This window comes from Ursus arctos, unplaced genomic scaffold, assembly GCF_023065955.2.
Source record: "Ursus arctos isolate Adak ecotype North America unplaced genomic scaffold, UrsArc2.0 scaffold_2, whole genome shotgun sequence".
NCBI classification, from domain to species: Eukaryota; Metazoa; Chordata; class Mammalia; order Carnivora; family Ursidae; genus Ursus; species Ursus arctos.
This window is the reverse complement of record NW_026622874.1, coordinates 60,865,141-60,882,238: the sequence shown is the minus strand read 5'-3', so window position 1 is coordinate 60,882,238 and position 17,098 is coordinate 60,865,141. Positions and strand designations below refer to the sequence as shown.

Below are 17,098 nucleotides of genomic sequence, written 5' to 3'. Positions count from 1 at the left end.
CTGTTGTGTGTGTGGTCCAATAAAACTTTATTTATGAACACTGCAATTCGAATTCCATATACTTTTCATATGTTACCAATATCATTCTTTCAAGTGTTTTTTAACCTTGAAAACTGTAAAGACTAGGCCTAGCTCACAGGTCATATAGAAACACTTGGCAGGCTGGATTTGTCCACAGGCTGTTGTTTGCTGATCCCTGGTCTACATTTTTCTTGTTGGAGAATCCTCCTCGTCTAGTTTGGAGTCAGTGTTATATTAATAGTGCTCAGTGAACTTTGAAGTTTCTATGCTTTGGAACAGTCAAAATTACATGGGAATTATCCTTTCACTGAAGGTGATAGAACTAGTTCATAAGACCACCAAGCTTTGGCACATTTTGGGGGAATTAAATTACTGAATATTGTTTCCAGTTTTCTCTGGTTAAAGGAGTTCTTCTACTTATAAACTTTGAACTTGTGAACTTCTATAGATATAAAGCTCTACACCAGTAATCCATTGGTTCCTCCTGCCACCAGGATTACATTTGTGTTTGGAAAGACCACTCTGGCCGTGGTATAGGGAGTGGATTGGACTGGGATGAGTGTGGATGTGGGAGGGAAGGCGCTGTTGTCCAGGAAGGTGGTGGCCAAGACTGTAGATGAAAGAAGAGAAGTCAGAGAGACTGTAAAAACATTTTGGAGGTGTGTTAGGGGTCTGCAAGACTGCTTCCATGTTCAATGATTCACTAGGAGGACTTCGAGGATTTGGCATATAGTCCTACTCATGGCTACAATTTGTTACAGGCAATAGATAGATACAAAGAAAGATCAGCAAAGGGAATGGTCCCTGGAGTCATGTCCAGAGGAAACCAGGTGCAAGCTTCCAAGAGTCTTATCCCAGTGGAGTCACACAGGACATTCTTAACTCTTCTAGCAACGTGTTGTGCCAACACGTGTGAAATGTTGTCCACCTGGAAGCCTCCCAGAGCCCAGAAATCCAGGGTTTTTTTCAACTGTCAGAAATGGAGGCACTGTTTGCCTAGCACATACCAGAATTTCTGAACCCCAGAAGGAAATCAAGTGTTTAGCACAAACCAAATTGTTTGTACAAACAGTTTAAGCTCAGTGAACCACTCTTTTTTTTTTTTTAAAGATTTTATTTATTTATTTGACAGAGAGAGAGACAGCCAGCAAGAGAGGGAACACAAGCAGGGGGAGTGGGAGAGGAAGAAGCAGGCTCCCAGCGGAGGAGCCTGATGCGGGGCTCAATCCCATAACGCCAGGATCACACCCTGGGCCGAAGGCAGATGCTTAACCGCTGTGCCACCCAGGCGCCCCTCAGTGAACCACTCTTATCAAGATGCGGTGGAACTCTCCCCAAATCCAACTTCCCAGACGCCGGCCCTGGGCAACCTTGTGAGCACGCCTTTCCAAGGATAACAGTCTTAGGCCTACAATGCTAGTTCTTTTCTATGTTTTCTGACCCCTCACTATGTTTTCTGCACAGGAAGTACATTCTGTATTTTTCTACCACATTTTTACCCAAAGGTTAGAGACTTATTTAGGCTCTTAATGCTTAGGAGTAAATAGCTTTGTCATTGAGACATGTGCCAGAGGATTCTCACGTCCCAGGTAAGGCAGGTGAAGCCTGCACAAACTGTTAATTAATCCAGATGGGACAACATTGAAGACTTCCTCTCTGAATTGCACAGGGCCAGGTACTGGGGGTGCAAATGGTGAACAAAACCCAGCCATGATCTATGTGTGCCTTGATGAGCTCACAGTCTAGCGAGGAAAGAGAGACATTTACCAAATAATCACAAGGAGAACTATTTAAAGACAAAATGTGAACTCTTCCCTGAAGGAACGGCGTATAGTACAATGAGAGCGAAATGTGGGCCTCAAACATGGTCTGCAGGAGCAGGGAAAGTTGCTCCGAGGAACGGGTGTCTGCGCTGAGCCTTGAGCGATGGGTGAGCATTAGCTGGGGGCGTTGGTATTGGAGGTGGCGAGGGGAAGGGGGGGGTAGAGAAAGAGTCCTAGGGCTAACACATAGACTAAATTAAATGAAATATGCCAGAACCTCGAGACACTGGAAAAACACCACCATTTTTTTTTTTTTTTTAAATCTTCTCTGTATCTGTTTACAGAGTTTCTACAAACAGACTCTGAAATCTTCAGGATAGCAGGTCAATTTCAGCCCAACAAGAAAAGGATGCGGAGATGCAGCTGGGGGGAGCTGGGAGCCCAAGCACATCTGCAAAGAGCTGCTCAGAGCAGAGGATCTGGGGCTTCTCTGATAAGCGGAGAGTCACGGAGGTGTTTTCAGATCTAGAAGCTTCCATTTGAAATCTCACACACCACCTCTTAGCACTGAAAAGCCCAGTGCTTTCTGCAAGTGGCACTGTGAGCAACCCACGCACCCTCTGCTCTCCATCCCCTAGGCCCAGACTCTGAAAGGGAAAATACCAGTGTCTGGGTCCCGATCTGAGTTCGGTCCAACAAGTATTTATTCATATATTTATGAAGCTCTCCTAGGCGCTGGCTTCTGTCACGGGGCAGGGAATGACAAGGTGAATAAAGCCAAGCCCTTGTCCTGGAGGGAGGTGTGCCTTAAGTGCCCAGTTTCCTGTCTTTAGGACGATGGAGGCAGAGCTGTCTACCCTTCCTCCAGCCAGCACCTGCGCTGTGCTCGGTTTCTCACTCCTGGCGTTGGCCCTCCCAGTGGCTAGCTTTCCACCCTCTCTCGGGGTCCGGGTCAGCTCTCTCACGGCAGATTCCTCGTCCTCAGTTTCTGTCTTACTGCCCTCAACCCCACGGTCCCTTTGCGGCTACCCAGGGATGAGGCTTCAGACAGCACAGGCCCTTGTCACATTGGAGAGTCTTTGCTGTCTTTTGCCATTTGCTTGGTCTCTTGTCTTGAAAAACAAAACACAGTAAGAACAAAAAGAATAGACGCATTATCGAATAGTTTGTGTTTACCTGTGGAAATGGAGTCTGTAGGCTCATTTCTTAGGTGCTTATGAGGTAAAATCTATGGACAATAAATAATTTATTAATGGAAATTTACAAGCCAGCTACGTATTTCACTTGGAGTGCGGAGTTTCAGAATTCTACACAAAGAGGGATCTTCGGTCTGGTCCTTGAGCTTAAAATAGCTAGAGATGGAAAGGAAAGAAAGATTTCCAGGTGGAGGACACAGGGTGGGCAAAGGCGTGGAGCGGGAAAGGATCTGGTGGGTTCTTGGACCCGTGTACTTCCGTGTGACTGGAGCCAAGGGAGGAAGCAGGAGAAAGGCTTGGATGGTCTCATGGGTCACATTGCTCAGGAGTCTGGTCCCACGGGAAAAATTTCTCAGTAGAAAAATAAAGTGATAAGGTCAGCATTTTGGAAAGATTGCTCTTTATGTGATAACAGCCCGGGTCACACATGATAAAGGAATGACCTGGGAGAGTGGGCACCAGGAGGAAGGTGGACAGATCGAGGGGACATGGTTGAGTTGGACTTGACAAGACCTAATGACTGCTTAGAGGTTGGGGGGTCTGGAGTCAAGAATAAAAGTTTTCTGCTTTGGGAAGCTGCGGCTGGGGAAGCAGTGCGAACAGTGGTTCAGTGCCCAGCCCCTGGGCCTAGGAGCAGTGGAATCCTGGTTTCCATGTTAACTTGGACTTGCTACTGAGCCCTTCTGTGACTCAGTTTCTTAATTTGTAAACTGGAGGAGGATTGCATCTACTTCAAGGTGTAGATGAATTGTAATGTTTCTTGTGGGCTTTAAATGAGTTAGTATATATGAAACCTTTGGGTGGGGAATGGCACGTAGTAAGCACTAATAAATGTTAGCTAATATGAGTAGGGTGGGTCATCAAAACTTAAAGGTACACAGCTGTGTTTAAACTATTAAATAGTGTTGCACAACTCACAAATTCTTACTGATGTGGTTTTGGAACACAGGTGAGGTTCAGTGGGGTTGAATCCAGAGCCAACGGCCAAGAAAGAATTCTTGAGACGTCTATGGTGCAAAATGGTGGTTTATTAAAGCGGGGGGACAGGACCTGTGGGCAGAAAGAGCTGCTACCCCGGATTGTGAGGGGTGGCTGATTATATACTATGGGGTTGGGGGAGGTAAGGAAAAAGGGAGGTTGAGAAAATATTTTCATATGTTAAAGAAGACTCACAGGATACCGAGGCCTTGCTATTGTCAAGTTAAGGTTGTTTACCCCTCCAGTAAGACATTAACATGAAGATAGTTGGGAACTTCCTGGAGGAACATTACACTGCCCACTTCAAGTATCTGTCTACGGGCTGCAGGTTACAAAGACATTTAATTGTATCTACATTCCCTTCCGGAAGCTAGGTTATTGATAGAAATGCTTTGTTCTTTGTAAATTGCTAAGACATTTGTAAACTGAGGGAGAATCACGTCTTGCAGGTTCGTGGTCTCCATAGGTTAACTATTTCTTTGTCCTTCAGGGCAGCCAGGAGTGCCTGAGGAATGTCACGTACATCCCATGGGGAGGTGGGGGGGGGCGTCAGTTTCTGCTTTGTCCTCAGCTAGCCTTCTGTTCCCTCATCACTTACCTCTTCTGTTTCTGTTATTCTTCTGATATTGATCGTGGAAATTTGCACTGTTTTTCTCTCACCTTGTAACAACTCATCAGAAATGTTTATGACCTGGATCCCTTGTTTGCTGTGAAACCAGCTCTGCCCAAAATGCAGTGAGCTCTACTCAAGATGCTTTAATGGGTGTTTCCAATAGAAGAGTTGAGTGGTTATTCAGACAACGACGGAATTAATATATGAATACATTAACTTGGAGCTGCGCTTGGTGTGTTTAAAATATTATTACATGTACGTAGTCATTCAACAGATACTTGTGGTCCACCTAGGAAGTGTGAAGCAAAGCGTGAGGTGTTGGGAGTCCAGAGCCGGGTACAGGAAGGCAGCATGGTCAAGGGCAGGTGTGTGGCCCTCGGTGATGAGGAGTATTGAGTTCAAGTCCTGTCTCACCCCCACCCCCACCCCGGGGCCTGATTTTGCTAAAGTGCTTTTATTCCCTCAGTCTGGAAGAATTACCTTCTACTTTGCAGGGGTGTTGTGAGTTGTATAAAGCCCTGGAAGAGCAGTTTGTATACAAAGGAAACCCTTCGAGAACTCTCACAGTCTCCGTGCCCTCAGGAGCTCCCCATTTGCACTATTATTATTCAGATCAGCCTCTGTTCTCTGGTCTGGCTGGGGAGCCGGTGCAGGGGAGGGTAGCCTGGTAAGTGAAATGACAGGAAGAACAAGCACTGGCGTAGGAGGACTGGGAGTTCAAAGTCCAGCACGCAGCGTTGATTGAGCACAATATCAGATACATTTATCCTGCAAGAACCTGATACAGGTTTAGCATCAGATGAGGGTGCCAAGCCGGTGAGATCAGCTTGCAGGCATAATCTTACAGAGCCGCCTCGCATCAACCCCACAGAGCAGGAGCTATTATTGTCCCCAATTTACAGGTGGGGAAACTGAGGCATAGAGAGGTGAACCTAACTTGCCCGAGGTCACAGAACTAAGAAACCAGGATTCAGACCGAGGCATTCCAGCATCGGAGCCTGCGTTTGGGACCACTTAGTACCCTTTTGCCTTCTGCCTCCTTCTCCAAACCTCATTTTACAGCCAGTGAGAGTGTGGCTGACGGTTCTTGACAAAATTACTCAAATCCAGGAAAATATAGGGAAAGGTCAAGTAGAAGAAAAGTAATGGATCTGGAAGAAAATAAGGCCTAGCCATTTCTTTTCTCCAGGCTGAGCCTAAGAAACACCAGGCCAGGGGCGCTTGGGGGGCTCAGTTAGTGACGTGTCTGCCTTCTGCTCAGGTCACGATCCCGGGGTCCTGGAGTTGAACCCCGCGTGGCATTCCTTGCTCAGGGCAGTCTGCTTGTCCCTCTCTCTCTGCCCCTCCTTCTTTTTGTGCTGTCTCTCTCTCTCTCTCTCAAATAAATAAAATCTTCAAGAAAAGAAAAAAAAAAGGAAAAAGAAACACAAGGCCAATCAGGCTCCTTCCTTCCTTTGCCCGGTTTCCAAAGTGGCCCAGCCAAGCTCTTCTCTTGTGGGATGTGCAGGTTAGAGCTTTCTATAGGGTTTTTTTTTTTTTAAGCATCACATTTTAAATCGGCTTCACTCTCTTTTCCTGAGAGGCATTTGCTGCACCATTTCTCCTGTTCTCTGCTGAAAGCCCACGTGGACAGCAGTGCCGGGCTTGTGCTGCCTTACCGGCGCTTGCCGCTAGAGGGCCCTGCGCCTGAGATTTCAATTTCAACGCATCTTCGTAAAAACTGGCCCACAAAGTTCTGTTCCATGCAAAGAGTAATTTTGCAGACCCGTTGGTCACAATCTAGTTCATTTGGAAATCTGTGAAGGGGAAAATAAGATCACACCCATTTTACAGAAAGAGAATCTGAGAACCAAGCCCTTAGGGGATGGGGTGAGTAGCTTCCATCTTTATAAATTAAGAGTCAGAGGAAAGAAAGCGAGGAACAGGAGCTCGGTGGTCCCGAGTCCCAAAGGCCACGTGAGGAATTCCTGGGCACCGGTTCCCTCCCAGGCTTGTTCTCCTGCAAGACCCAAGGAGCTCTTCTTGCCTCTGCCTCTATTCCTTCTCCCCCACCTGCCCCTGGGGCTGTAGGATACTAGCAATTTGACTGGGTGAGCGCACCAGGCAGAAGCAGGGGCAGGTTAGAGAAGGACCATGCTCGGGAGTGGTCCCTCAGCTCACGCAAAGGTGAGGTATGCTTTTATTTGAGGGGAAACCCAGTCTGTTCAGTATCCCTTTGGGACTTCTCCATCCTATGACGAGTCTCTTTAGTTCTTCCTTCATGTCCCTCCCTAGCGGGGCTGCCTTTCACTCACACCTGGCTCGTTGCTTCAGGTGATGTCTTCGCTGGTCTAACTCTGCAAGTCTCTTCCCTCCAAGGTGTCCTTACACTGACGTCTGCATTCCGACATTCAAGGCTTGCCGCAACTGGATTCCACTAGGCCTGCTGGCGTCTGTGTATCAATACTTGCAACGTGGACCTTCGGCTGGAGCTGGCCGGTCATGTTCACTTCTGTTCAATAGCGTTTATTGCTCACAAGCAGGGTACAAGGTGCCACGTTGGCTGGTGGCAGGTGCCAGGGGAATAACACGCTCACCTCGCACGATCACTCTCTGGTCATGCAATCATGGACCTCGCCCTTCAGTACATACGTGCAGTGTGGAGGGAAACAAATCCCGGTCTATACCGTGAGGCACAAAGAAATGAGTGGCAGTGACATAAGGCCCCCGGGGGGAAAGGAGGGCAAAGAAGCCATCCTTAATTTGACCTGTGATACCAGGGAAAGCTTCACAGAGGAGGTGACGTTGGAGCTGAGCATTGACGTGTGTGGCAGGTGTCGGGGGTGGGGTTGCACACTGAAGTGGAGGCGCTGTGCCGTCAACGGCAAGGGACTGTGCACGTGCTCCGCGCGTTGGGGGCGGCGCCCAAAACACCCCGCACAGACCCAGGCCTCTGCTTCTTTCCCGTGCTTTCCTCAGTTGGGTGCCATCCGTCTTCTTCATTCTCAGCCAGATCCTAGCCTTCCTCCGGAGCGCGGCCTCAGCCCCACCTCCTTCATGAAGCCTTCCCAGACTGCGCTACCTCCTGCTGCTCCCCGGAACGTGTGATTCCGCATTTAACTGTAGTGTCTGTGCTTGCCCTGCGCAGGGCAGCCAGACCAGGGCAGACGTTATGCTCGTCTGATACGTTGGGGGTCTTGCAGCCCCCGACACTGAGCTAATGGTGGTCAGGGCTAGACGGTTCCATGGACCCATTCCCTGGGACTGCCACCTTCCTTCTGCCTAAATGCAGCTTATTTCTGCTGCCCAGCCTGGGCTTGTTCGTGGGGATTTAGGAGTTGGCTGGCTCTGGTGCTCACACCTAAGGGAAACGGTTCTTCACATGGTGACTTGAATGTTCTGCTCAGCCATGGGTGATTCCTCCTCGGCGCTGGCGGGAGGGGCAAGGGCATTGAACCAAAGCGTGAAGTCCCTGACTCTCTGGACCGAGCCTTAGTGACAGGGGTAAAGCCAGTTTCATCATCTACACCGTCATCTGCCAAGTTCCCTCTGCCAAGAAGAATGGCCCACTTCTTCCAAGGTCTCTTGTTTCCATGGTTGGGTTGCACTCAGCTCCCCTAAAGTGTCCGAAATAGAGCCGGTCGATGCCTTTTGGTGAATGGGGTACTGGGTAGCGTCTCTTCTTCTTGCCGAGGCTGCTTGGAATAGGTATTAGTCTAGTTCTGCAGAGAAATGGAACCAACAGGAAACAGGTAACTATGACAAGGAGCTGGCTTGTGTGCCTGTGAAGACTGAGAAACCCCAGGGTCTGCAGCTGGACAGCTGAGCGTGTCTCCAGCCTAAGTCCGAAGGCCTGAGAACCAGGAGAGCTGGTGGTGCGAGTTCCAGTCCAAGTCCAAGTCCTAAGGCAGGAGGACTGATGTCCCAGCTCCAAGACAATCAGGCAGAGAGAATTAATCCCCCTTGACTCTGTCTTCTTCTAGTCAGGCTCTGGAAGGATCGGGGATATGCACCCATCCCGGAGTGGGGATTCATCTGCTTTACTCAGTGGGCCAATCCGAATGTTAATCGCATCCAGAAACGCCCTCATAGATTTCCCCTAGAATCATGTTTAACCAAATATCTGGGCACCCCATGATGGCCCAGTCAAGATGAAAGCCTGGCCAGGAAGAAAATCTTATGAGGCTTCTGAAGCAGAGCCTGAAGAAAAATGCCCCAGCTGTCTAGTCCCACAGAAAGCGCATTTCCCAGCATTCCATTTGGAGAGCGTGTCTGCACAGCTGAGAACCACACCTCCACTGGCTTCCCAGGTGACACTCTCATGTCCGGGTGGGCTGGTCCAGCCACCTGTCCCCTGCACGAGGTTCCTGGGCAAAGGGGCACATAGAGGCTGAAAGCCTCATCAAGCCACATGCTCAGAAGGGGCTGCATCTGCCTCAGGGAAAGGGTGCTTTTGTCTCATTTGTCCAAGGTGCTGCGTGGACCGTGGAGGCCATGCATCAGGGCTCCTCACAGACATTGAGTGTGATCAGAGCATCCTAGGTGGTGTGTCACGGCCTAGGACAGGTGTGCAAAATATCGATCCTGTCTACATAGGGGGTTGCTGGGAAGGGTCATCACCTCCAGTCACAAAAAGTCACATATTGGGGTGTGATGGTTTGCAATCTCCAGGTAAGACGTGTACAGAGAAAGTCCGGGTCCGGGGCATCCGCCGGGGCATCGATGGCTGTTGAAGCTCCGTTTCCACAGGGAGAAGCCTGGCCGGGAGCCTAGATCACATTTTCATAGGTGGAAATCGCAGGAGGCTTGCCGTCCTGAGAGCTGGTTTTCCCCATCTGTGCACGAGAGGGAGTGGGAGCCGCAGGTTAACGGGGAGATGCTGCTGGGGAAGCCGGGCCGGGCGGTACCCGGAACAGACACAGGCACAGGGAGAGGCCTCGGGCCTCCTGGTGCTGGCGGCATCTGGGCCAGCAGGGCCTCGCCCTTTGCGGAGTCCCTCGCCTCTGCTCCGGTCACCCACGCGCAAGCCCTTGCCCAGAAAGAAGCGGCAGGAGGGAAGGGGGCATTGAATTGATTTTGATTATCGGCTTGGGCAACATCCGGGCTCAAGCTGCCTGCCTTCCTTGCTCCTAGCTGAGCCTCGGCTCCTTCTGAACCCCCATAACTACAGCTCACATACTGGCAGGTCACCTCCACTAGCGCCCTGTGCTCTAATTACGTGGAGCACTGCAGACAGCCTTCCCACTGGCTGGACGAGTCTCAGTCCCCGGGGGAGACCTTGGGCCTTGGGCTGGCAGCTGCATCACCCGCGGTCCCCAGGACTCGCCCCTCCCCCCACGGGGTCCCCCAGATTCACTGTGAGAACATGGCACAGGCTCTTGGTCCTGACGTGCTGGCCACTGACATCCCCTACTGCCTGGTCCCCCAAGGGCTCCCTGGTCTCAGGGGATGCGAGCCACAGCGTGGAGCGCTACACGGCCCTGGGCAGCACAGCGCGCTCCAGTGTCGTCGGGCCGATCGGCCAGGTGCCAGCACCGCCGAGGGCCCAGCCGACCTGGAGCCTCCCCACACCCTGCTCCCGAATAAAGTGGACCCAACAGGAAACACAATTCTTCTCAAATTACGTAATGACCAACCAATAACTGCCATCGATCTCGTCTAGCGGACGCGCTTTGAGATGCCGCAACCCAGGCCCCGATGAATCCCTCGGAGCCAGTCCTTGCCAGTGTCACCTCCCGTGTCCTCCCACTGTCCTTCAGATCCCGGCTCACACATGCGGCCCCCTGCCCCTCACTTCTTCCTTCCCCTTCCCCTGTCTTTTGTGCCTCGGTTGTCCCTTCGTCTCCTTGTCCCTCTGTCCCTCTCCTGAGCGTTGAGGAAGCGAAGTCCCTTCTGTCTCCAGGACGCGGGCTTAGCATCCCACCCCAAGCGCCCTGTGCACTGAGCTCTCGTGCAACGGTCCTGCGAGTGCAGCTCCGAGGTGCCCTCTACCGAAGCAGCTCTGAGTCTCATTTCCTCACCCACTTGCAGCCAATTTCCTAATGTTTCCTCCTAGTCTTCATTTGTTCTCACGGCTTTCCCTTCCCCCTAGACTCCCTGGGTTCCTATTTATCTTTCATGATGATTTTGCTCAGTTATCAAACAGGAACACTGACAAAACATTTGATTCGCCAAGAGATCCCAAAGCTGTCCTTCTGACTGTCGCAGAAACGAGGGTCCTCTTAGACAGTGACAGATGCCCCACACCGAATGTCTTCCCTCCCCTCCATGCCTGGTCCAGAGCAGGACACTGAGGCACAGAGCTCTGTGAGTGTCGCTGTTCCATTGCAAATTGTTGTGCAGGTTGCACACTGCACAAGTCAGCTGACAGAGGAAACGGGAACCGAAATTCAGCCTATGTTCTACTTGCCAGTCTGGCCACCTGGTGTGGGACTGTGTCTGTCCAGAGGGGGGCACCTGTTGTCTAATTTTATTCTGTGAACCGGCTTGGGCCCAGCTGCTCTAAAGGCTGGAATTTCCACACCGCAGTTCAGACGCTTGGGGGCTCCTGCCCTTAGAGGCAGGCTCAGCATCCCCAGCAGGCCAGCTTTTGGATGGCCGTGGACCTGGGAGCCGGACTCTGTGCAGGTATGAAGCACCTGTGGGCCAAGGCCCTCAGCGGTTAGTCCCGAGCAGGGCAGAGAGGAGCAGCAAGGGCACCCGCTGGCCCCAGCTTGGATGGACAGGGAACAGCAGAATGGCTGGAACGGACAGGGTACGGCAGAATGGCTGGAACAGCCAGGGAACAGCAGAATGGCTGGAACGGACAGGGTATGGCAGAATGGCTGGAACGGACAGGGTACAGCAGAATGCCTGGAACAGCCAGGGAACAGCTGAATGGCTGGAACGGACAGGGTACAGCAGGATGGCTGGAACGGACAGGGGACAGCAGAATGGGTGGAACGGACAGGGTAAGGCAGAATGGGTGGAACGGACAGGGAACAGCAGGATGGCTGGAACGGACAGGGAACAGCTGAATGGCTGGAACGGACAGGGTACAGCAGAATGGCTGGAACGGACAGGGTACAGCTGAATGGCTGGAACGGACAGGGGACAGCAGAATGGCTGGAACGGACAGGGTACAGCTGAATGGCTGGAACGGACAGGGTACAGCTGAATGGCTGGAACGGACAGGGAACAGCAGAATGGCTGGAAGGGACAGGGCAACAGTGATACAAAATCACCAAGGATTTACCTTATCAGTCTGCAATGTGGAATAAATCCTGTTCACTGGCTCCTCCTTGGCAGGGAGATCCTGCAAAACACCCATCTTCCCCTCAGTGAGGCGCCTGGGCAAAACCTTGCAAGGCACCCTTCCTGCCTCTGCCGGGCCTGCTGCCCCCCCTGCTCCCACGCCCAGCAGGAAGCCTCCTCTCCCGGTCCCAGCTCTGGTTCCATCCCACCTTGGAGAGGGTCAGGGCTGGGTGTGGGGCGGGAGGAGTGGGTGGCAGTTGGGTAAAACCCTCCAGAGCCAAGAGGAGGGGTTTGCGTGGTTCAGACTGAGTCTCGCTCACTGAAGATTTGGGCGCTGCGGACCCAGCCGCCCGTCAGTCCGAGCACAGAGCCAGATGGACCAGTCCACTCCTGTAGACTTCAGGGCGGCAGGCCGGTGCTTGTAGAAACCTGGTTCAGAGCGGAGGTGGGGGTGGGGCAGGCAGGTGGGAGGAGGGGTGTGCCCCCGCCAGGCCAGGAAGTTGAGCTCAAGAGGACCTGGGGTGGGGGGCTCCTGGAAGGGGCTCAGTCGGTTAAGCATCTGCCTTTGGCTCAGGTCATGTTCTCAGGGTCCTGGGATCGAGTCCTGTATCAGGCTTCCCTGCTCAGTGGGGAGTCAGCTTCTCCCTCTCGCTCTGCCTCTCCCCCTGCTGGTGCTCTCTCTCTCTCTCAAATAAATAAATAAAATATTTTTTAAAAAAGGCGGGGGGACATCTTCCTGTTCTGCCTCCTGTTCCCGGGTCGGTGGGCACCTAGCAGCCCTCCCTCGTGGAGGGCATTCCGCGCCTAGTCAGGCCTCTCGGCTCACCCAGAGCCAGACCCCCATGTGGCAGCGGACGGCCTCCACCCCTGGGACTGCCATGGGGGGACGATTGGCCACGTTCCTATCCTCGTAGAGGGACTCATGGCATCCTTTCCCTGACACGACGATGCTTGGTTGGCCTGCTGCCCCCGACTCCCTCTCCTGGGGGGGGTGAGGACCCATGAGTGGCATCAGCTCACCTTGGATTGGGGGATTTCATCGTAGATTCTGCCCTCCGCGGGCGGGGCGTCTCTCGTGACCATGACGTAAGTGTATATTGTTTTCTTTGAGACAGCATCTGGGTCACAAAGAAACATGGGAGCACAGTGCGTGAGAGGCCGATGGATTTTAGAGATGACCTAGTCTAAGCTTGTCTTTTTAAGGTAAAGAAACAAAGCCCTGAAAAGTCAAGTGGCTACCATGGTCCTGAGAGGGAGGCTCGGGTCCTGGGTCTGCCTCTCCCTCTTGTGGGGATTCCACGTGGTGTGGGGGGCTCCGGCTCAGGCTGGGCTTGCCCAGGGCTCGTGGGGACCCTCTGCTCTGGAATCCCCATGAGGCTGACGAGATGCTCCCAACCCGGGCGGGCGCTCAGGGGTAGCTTCCTCGCAGGGTCTTTCGTGGCATCTCTGGCACGTGGCACTGACGGCCTCGCGTGGCTCTCTGTCTTTTCATGCGAGGGTCTTGCTTTTTCAGCGAGACTGATTCTCTAGTGAAATGTTGTGTCAGACTCCTCCGTGCACCCCTTCCTGTCACCACCCCAGCGTGAAGCAGGGAGAAAATACTCGACACACATGCATTGTCTGCTCGACTGAGCCACGTGGTCAAACACGGACGAGGCTCCCTCTGTGCGCCGGGCCCCATGTGAGGCCACGGGAGGCAAAGACCAGAGAGACGAGTCCCTACTCCTAAGAATTCCTGGGCTGGGAAAGGCATCCATTCCAGTGTGTTCCTCTCTTGGCTCCTAACGTGGAACATTCTAGGGCGAAGTTGAAAAGAGAGGGCCAGAATTTGGGGCCTCGTGTTTCAGGGCAGCAACATACCCACCAGTAACAGTGAGCTGAGCGGCACACAGAGTGAAATCCTGTCCCAGACCCTGCCTCGGACAGGGCCAGCGCACCAGACCAGGGGCTCTCTGTCCTCTCACTGGTAGATGGAAAACTAGCACTTCCTCCTTCCCAAGAGACTGTGAGCGATTGAAGACAGGTGTCTCTCGGAGGAACCCTGAAGATCGCCCATGGCCCGAGTCAGGTTATGGGACTTCTCCCCATCGCTCGCATTTGAGTTCAAGTCTCTTCCCTGGAATGCCTGCTTCCGTGCCCGGCCTGGGCCGTCAGTGGTGAGCACAGTGCTGACGTTTACTGAGTCCCTGCTATGACCAGGCCCCAGGCCAAGTACTTTATGTGGGTAATTCCAAATAATTCGCTTAATAAGCCTGTGCATCGCCTGCTGTCGGTACGTCTGTGATATACCACTGACAGAACTGAGGCCCACGGCGACGGTTCGTGCGTAGCTGATAAACGGTCAAGCTGGGCCCTGGGCCCAGACCGCCGGCAAACACAGGCTGAGTCTTAAACAATCTGCCGTGAACTCCTCTCTCCCATTTGTCCCCTGGGGAAAGGGGTGGCTGAGAACTTACCGGAGTTCTTACGGAAGGGCTTCAAGAAGGCACCTGAGGAATCAGACCCAAAGGAGAGTCAGGAACATGGAAACAGAGGTGGGGCCTCTCTACATCCAGGCTTGTTACTATGATTGGTGGGAAAGGAAGATTTGGACAGATCGTGGGGTTAGGAGGAATGGGAGGGCATACTGATCCTGTGGGGGCCTTAAGACGCGGTGTCCTGCATTGCAAATGCCACAATTACTGAATGATCCAGAGGGATCTAGTGATGCCCATGGAATGCAAACTTAGTACCTGTTCCTCAGTGACTCTCCAAAGGGCAAAGTCAAAATATGATGGAACGGAAGTGACCCAGGAGTCCCGCTAGTTCAAATCTCATTTCACACGTGAGAGCACTGAGCCAGAGAGGGAAAGACACAGGTCCAGTGAAGCACAGCTTCTCAATGGCAGTACTAAATTCACACCCAGGTTCAGGGCCCACCAGATACTGATGACACCAGGAACGGATTCTGAAGCCCACTCAGGGCACTGTCATCCAGGGGTCATCGCTCTGGAGATGGTGACGTGGAGGAGTGGGGGTTGGAGGAAGGCGGATTTCCCGGAACAAAGGACCTCTCTACACCCCCTTGGATAAATGACTTCAGTCCCAGGAAGGAGGCAGGTGCATTTCCACATTTTACCTTCTGGAAAAATCCTACCTTGTCCTCTTTTGCATAAAAGGAACAAAAGCACTGAAGGCGCAATGAGTATAAGCAGAAAGAGCACGGCCAGCCCGCTCAGCAGCCCCGTGTGGCGAGTACGGAGGCCTGTGGCAGTGTCTGGAAACAGAAGAGACAGTGAGACTTGGCTCTCAGGAAATAGGCCTATGGACTTGGCCACACTCGGGGGCACTATCAAAATGGGGTGCCCTCCGGGGGAGGGCCGAAGCTCCAAGGGAAACTGGATTTTCTGCTATTCAAAGTCGGCATGAGAAACAGAATCAGAGGGCCAAGCTGGGGCAGCCTCAGAACGCCCCAAACGCCTGGCCTGTCTCGGAAAGCTCTGGCCTCTTTTCCAGCCCTTCCCTGGGGACCAGGCCCGGCCTGAGGGAGGGACACTCCCCGCCCAGTGCAGGCCGCTCTTTGAGTGAGTCTTGGAGACCGCAGGAGACAGGGACAGAGCCGGTTACCTGCACAGAGCTGCTTGGCAGAAATGGAGTCCGAGCTGTTGCTGACGGGGTTCCAGGCCGTACACGTGTAAGTCAGCTCTTGGCTGTCGGGGGTCTGGAAGATTCGAATTACATTCCCCTCTTCCCCCAGGGGACTCCAGCTATATGTGACATTCTCTTCTTCTTTCTCCACAGAGCATGTCAAGGTGACATTACAGGTGCTGTTCCTAGATGTCATTAAACTCTGCGTAATTTTTGGCTTCCCAAGCCGACCTAGGAGGGGAAGAAGGGACATGGGTCAGGGGCGAGCGGGAGCTCGCCTATACCAGGAGAGTCCCCTGTTAAATTTCCAGAAATTTTTTCAAGAGCGTTGTTAAACACAGCCGTCATGAAAAATGAAATTTTAACAACGTACAATAAAATAAATTATATTTTTAAAAGCTAATACAAACTCAAAACTCACGACTTTTTTTGGCCAATTTACTCTTATCTACGCTTTAAAAGTTAGCTACATGGATCATAGCTGTCTTTTGTAATGATATACAAAGTCTTCCCAATTCAGCAAGTTTTAAAACACAGGAGTATTTATACCACAGATACTGACAAATACTGGGGGCGCCTGGGTGTCTCCGTCGGTTAAGCGTGGGACTCTTGATTTCGACTCAGATCATGATCACAGGGTCATGGGATCGAGCCCTGCGTGGGATGCTTAGGATTCTCTCCCCCTCCCTCTGCTCCCCTTTACCCATCCCTCCCCCAAAAACGAAATTGGCAAACGCTCAAACTTGGGCTGGGTCAACTGCTCTGCAGATTGCAAGTCCAGACGCAGGAAAAAATGGAAGAATGACGGCGAAAGCCGATTAAATTTAAAAGTGCCTCCTGTCTGTAGCCATTACATTGTGAATAGCACCAAAGAAACTAGGAAATATTCTTCCAGTATTTGAAAACCATTTTCCAACTCAGCAAAGAGGTCCTTCACGTTGACGTGCAAGCGAAGCTCTGAAATGTATGTTTGTTGAGTACGTTTTCCTTATTAGCTCGCTCCAGGAACCCGGGCGCCAGGATTCTCGCTGGCTTCTTCATCCGGGGCACCTGTAGGCTGGGAGGTAGGAACGTGCCGCAAAGCGCAACGAGAGCGTTCTGTGCATATGACTGGCTCTAAGGCTGAACGATAAAGACCAGTGTAGGGTCATTACCGTTTACGTACCAAGTCACGTGCCGCACACCCTTTGTGCCACACACGCCACCAAGAGCCAGCACACCGCTGCATGAAACGGAATTAAAAAAAAAAAAATTTTTTTTTTTTTGGCTCTGCTTTCCGGTGTGTTTTCATTAAGTTGTTTTGTTTTGTTCTAAAGTGCCCATGGTGAAAAGTTAACATCTCTTTAAAAGTTCATTTTAAAAAATGTTTTTACAGAAGCAATCAAAAGGTAAACTGTCCAAGTCGTAGCCTAGTAGAGGGTTAGGGAAGAACAATTATATTTAGGTTGAAGTAAGAGCTATCTGGGGCCGGCAGAAGGAAAGGGAAGATCTTCCCTTTCCAGCAGATAAGAAGATGGCCACATTCCGTGTTGGTAAATTTAGTTCGTTCTTGGCCAGGCTGCTGTGTTGGGCTTTGTTCCTTCTACGCCTGCCATGTGGGAAGGGTTCAGAAGGAACCAGCATGTGGCTTTCTACTTCATGTGGTATTTTTAAAGCTGTCTGTGCCTGCGAGGAAGTAGAATATGGTG

At 51.9% G+C, this 17,098-nt stretch overlaps 1 protein-coding gene across 1 annotated transcript in view; it reads right to left on the bottom strand.

Moving 5' to 3' along the window:
- Positions 1-3,990: 3,990 nt before the first annotated feature.
- The window catches only part of CD84 (CD84 molecule), a 30,345-nt gene continuing 17,237 nt past the window's right edge, over positions 3,991-17,098 (bottom strand). The window contains exons 3-8 of the mRNA XM_026487455.3: positions 15,390-15,641; positions 14,920-15,039; positions 14,240-14,272; positions 12,804-12,901; positions 11,785-11,844; positions 3,991-9,385 (exon numbers count right to left, since the gene is read on the bottom strand). Coding sequence (XP_026343240.1) covers positions 9,320-9,385; positions 11,785-11,844; positions 12,804-12,901; positions 14,240-14,272; positions 14,920-15,039; positions 15,390-15,641 — 629 coding nt within the window. The 3' untranslated portion in view covers positions 3,991-9,319. The remainder of the gene's footprint in view (positions 9,386-11,784; positions 11,845-12,803; positions 12,902-14,239; positions 14,273-14,919; positions 15,040-15,389; positions 15,642-17,098) is intronic.